General features: G+C 49.7%; 1 protein-coding gene across 1 annotated transcript; it reads left to right on the forward strand.

Annotated features, from left to right (window-relative positions):
• Positions 1 to 2,703: 2,703 nt before the first annotated feature.
• LOC105036072 (probable transcription factor At5g28040) lies at positions 2,704 to 4,274 on the forward strand. The gene has a single exon (XM_010911816.4). It carries the CDS (start codon positions 2,809 to 2,811, stop codon positions 4,138 to 4,140), a length of 1,332 nt encoding a protein of 443 aa, XP_010910118.1. The 5' UTR covers positions 2,704 to 2,808; the 3' UTR covers positions 4,141 to 4,274.
• Positions 4,275 to 4,594: the final 320 nt, after the last annotated feature.

Below are 4,594 nucleotides of genomic sequence, written 5' to 3' on the forward strand. Positions count from 1 at the left end.
GGTCTCCATCTGGACTTCTACAACAATCGGTCTCCATCCAAGCTTCTACGATAAGTGGTCTCCATCCGAATTTCTACGGCAATCGGTCTCCATCCGAGCTTCTATAATAAGCAGCTTTCTTCCGGACTCCTACAAGAACCGGACTCCGTCCGAACTTCTACAGCGGTTGGATTCCGGACAAACTTCTACAATGGACAGGCTCCAGTAGCCAAATTTCTACAATGATCGACTGTCTTCAGTGCCTTCTGTACCTCTCTAGCCATCAACCTTTAACAGCGCCAGCCGACCTTCCACAGTGTCCTCCAAACTTCTCCAGCGGATGACTTCCGTCTGCAGCATCGACGCCTAAGGTACCCAACAACAGTTAACCTGTCAGCAACCTCGAAAACATCCGAGCTTCTCTTAGATTGCTGAGACAGAGAGCTATTCCGCTCTACTAGATGTCCCAACCGAGCTTCAGCCGTCCAGCCTGAACTCTCCGGCAAGCCGCGACAACGGACACCACTACTCTCCGCAACAAACTCCACGTGGCCCCATCACTCTCTGGTAAGTCGTGATAACGGACACCACTACTCTCCGCAATAAACTCCATGTGGCCCCACCACTCTCTGGCAAGTCGCGATAACGAACACCACTACTCTCTGTAACAAACTCCACGTGGCCCTGAACGGTCCACTACCAGGCAATTATGGACGTCGCTGTCAATCGGTTACGCTCTCCCGTCTATAAAAGAGACCCCCCAGATACGTTCTCCTCTAAGCTCAAAACTCTATCTCGAAACTCTGCTAAAATCTCATTCGAGTACTCCATTACTGTTGAAACAGAGTACTGACTTGAGCGTCGGAGGATCTTGCTGGAACACCCCCAACTCTGGTTTAGACTTTCCTTACAGGTTTCGGCGGCGGTCGCGATCCCCTTGACTCCAGCTTCTCCGGCATCGACGGAATTCTGCACCAACAATGTGCAATATCATTATATTCGGAAGGTCATTGAAAATGACAAGGTGAGGGTGTTGAAGGTGGGCACTCATGAGAATGTGGCTGATATGCTTACGAAGCTAGTGTAAGTAGAGAAAATGAAATAAGCCTATCTTCTTTGGGCTTCAAGATGAAAGAAGCATAGAGGCACATGGTTGGCACGGAGATGTGGAGCATAGTGACTTTGCTTTCAAGGTGAAGATTGTTGGGTTTGATGATATCAAATTCACAAATTAATTTATTGGGTTTATTTTGGATTTGGTTCAAAACTCATGCAATGGGTTAGTTGGGTGTGGGCTTACTTGATGCTTTAGCTTGTTGGACTAAGATGGGTTGGTAAAAAGAGAACTTCTATTGTATTGAGTGTGTGAGGCCACTTGTATTCTCTCTTGAGTATTCTCTTTTCTTGGTGTAGAGAAGAGAGATGAGAAAACGGTTTTAATGGTAGTGAGTTATCTTGTTCTTCTTGCTTGTTCAAGCTTCCAAGGTTATTTGAAAGGATTTTTAAAGCATTTCGAAGTGGGCTTTGCGGGATCGGAAAGGTGCTTAGGTATAGCAAGAAGAAGATTTTTCATTGAAAAGTTGTAAGCCCATTATTGTTGAGTGGCAATCTCTTCCCCAACCTTTTATAATCTCCCAAGTTGATAGTAGATTTTGATCTTCTCCGTATCTATGGATGTAGCCCGATAGTGGATGAACCAGATAATTTCTTGTGTTGTATTGTTGTACTTATGGGCTTCTCTTTGGTTCTTTTATTTCTTTATATATTTATATATCTTGATTGTGGATGATTTGATCTAATTCATTAATTTATTAGTGAGCTGTGATCTTATTGTATTGATTCCATCATTGCCATCCTCTACGCAAACGAGATCCTAAAGAACGGCAAATCCTAGCTGTATCAATTTTCATAGTCATGTGCTGTATGGAGATTAAATATTACTTCAACCTACTATTTTTCACCATAATATATTGTTAGGAAGTGATGTAAAATTTTTTTAAGAAAATAATCTTAAAATTCTTACATAACTATTCGAATCATACGAAAGCACTTAATCAACTTTAGAAACTATTTACAAATATGTGACATTGAAGAAGCAGTAAATGAAGCCTGTTCTAAATCCAAGGGATATCTAAGTAATTTGACGTTGTTATTACTGTTACAATAGAGGGTTCAGAGGAGATAATTATCTGGTTTAGCCTGGTCTGTGGAATGCTTTCGTGCGGGTCCCGCTTCCGTCAGCGATTTCTCGTTTCCGTCCCTGCCGGAGGCTTCTCTTTCCATCAGATTCACGACGTCGCTAACGTGGCACCATCTTACTGGCTGACTGTACGTCTCGGATCAAATTGAAATCCTGCTGGCTCCCGCGGCGGCGCTGGGAGACGTAACCAAACACCATCCCAGCCCTTCCATCACATCTCATGTTGACCCATCGAATGAGCTGCATCGTTTTGCTGGCGTTCGCATGACGCCCTCCCCTTCCCCCTAACCCAGCCCACAGGAATTGCTCGTTTGGTTCCGTCGAAACCACCGATCCCTTTCCCTCTGTGATTAGGTCCAAGTAGGCGACCATACAAACACCAAATCTGACCCATTGAAATTAGATCAGACGGCTACACTAACGAACCCACACGGATTACAGCGTGTATCGTAAGGACCCCACACCCGCGCCCCATCCGCCGTGGTAGAGCCAGTAGTACGACTGACCCCCACGCCACCGCGTCCAAACCCTAACCCTAACCCTGGTTTTAAACCCGATCCCCCAGATCCGGACCCAAACCCCATCTCCAAGAGCTCGAAACAAAGCTTTGAAAAAGAGCAGCGGCAGCCATGCCTTCGGCCGAAGAGGAAGAGGAGCGCGCCGTCTTCGAGGACGACGACGACGACGACGACGATGACGACTTGGTCGGCGACGACACCGAGGAGGACGAAGAGGAGGACTACGAGGACGACGACGCCGAGGCGGCGCCACCGCTGACTGTCGCGTCCGCGCCTCCTCCTCCTCCTGCCCCCGCCAACCCTGCGGCGGCGGAGGAGAACCTCAACGACTCCACCCCCTCCACCTCCTCCTCCTCGGACCGCGCGGCCCCAAATCCTAAGCCTAACCTTTGCGCCACCGCAGATCCCCAGAACGGTGCCATCCCCGTCCTTCCAATCTCCGCCGCCGCCCCTGCCGCTGCCGCGGCGGGTAGCCTTTTCACGCCGTCCTCCTCCGATCCCGTTCCCCAGCCCTCTGCGGACGGTAAGCCGGTCCCCGTCGCCGTCGCCGCCGTCGGCGGCGGATACGACGACTCCCGGCGGCTTTTTCAGAGGCTATGGACCGACGAGGACGAGATCACGATCCTGAAGGGGTTTCTGGAGTTCACGTCGCGGCGGGGCACCACTTTCGCCTCCCACCAGTACGACACCGGCCCCTTCTACGAGGAGATCAAGAAGCAGCTCCAGCTCGAGTTCACCAAGAACCAGCTCATCGAGAAGCTCCGCCGGCTCAAGAAGAAATACCGGAACGTCGTCGGCCGGATGCGGTCCATGGGAAAAGATTTCGCCTTCAAGAGCCCCCATGAGCAAGCCATCCATGACATAGCTCGCAATATCTGGAGTGCCAACGTCAAGAGGGCTCGCGACAGCGACGATGATGACCTCAACACGCCGAACAATGCCTCCTATACCATCGAAGCTACCTCCGCTGCCGATGGAGCCATGAATTCAGAACGGAGGATGTCGAGATCGCGGAGGCGTTTCAGAAGGGGAACAGCAGAAGAGGCGGCAGCACCAACGGTGGGGGTACCGGTAGAGAATTCGGTCCCAGCAACCCAAGTGGCTTCATCGGAAGCTGCTGCGATTCCTGGCATCATCGAGGAGACGGTGAAGAGTTGCCTCTCGCCCCTGTTCAAGGAGCTGATTTACTCTGCAACCGGGGGGCCGCTTGGTGGTGGGGCTGCTCTATTGGGGCTGGGACTTGGAGGTGTTGGAGCGGCGCTGAGCCCGCTGCCATTGAGCCTTGGTGGAAGCCCAGCGAGTGTTCCGGCCTCGGGGACCCCCGTGGATGAGAAGTGGAAGCAGCAGCATATCCTGGAGCTGGAGGTGTACTTGAAGCGGATAGAGCTCGTGCGTGACCGGATCAAGTCTACCTTGGAGGAGCTCAAGTCCTCAGGGAGCTGAGCTGATCGGAGGTTTCATTCCAAAACTTGTACTTCTAAGTTATGGATCTTCTGTTTTCATTTGTAATTCTTAGTTTGAGCAGTTCTGTGTTGTTAGAAGGTACAGAGGACTTTTGAAATAACTATCTTTCCTTATTCGGTTTGATTCCTTTTGACCTTGTGCCGTATAAGAAAGATTACCTTGGGGAACGGGTGGGAAAGAACGTGGCCACGTTTTGCCTGCATTATTTAATCGTTGTCCATCTTTATGCTTAAGGCTTCAGAATGTTTGGATAAAGAAGAGTTGAGTCATCTTTGAATGTGAAGCTGCATAAGGGAAGTATGAATTCGTGTTAGAGAAGGGTTGTTTATGCAAAAGGGGTTCTATCTTAAAACCCTCTGTCTGCAACTGTAATAGAGGTGTTTAGCGACATGTCTGAAATGATTGAAGGGCACAAAGATCCTCCTAACCTGGC

Source organism: Elaeis guineensis, chromosome 14 (assembly GCF_000442705.2).
Source record: "Elaeis guineensis isolate ETL-2024a chromosome 14, EG11, whole genome shotgun sequence".
NCBI lineage: Eukaryota > Viridiplantae > Streptophyta > Magnoliopsida > Arecales > Arecaceae > Elaeis > Elaeis guineensis.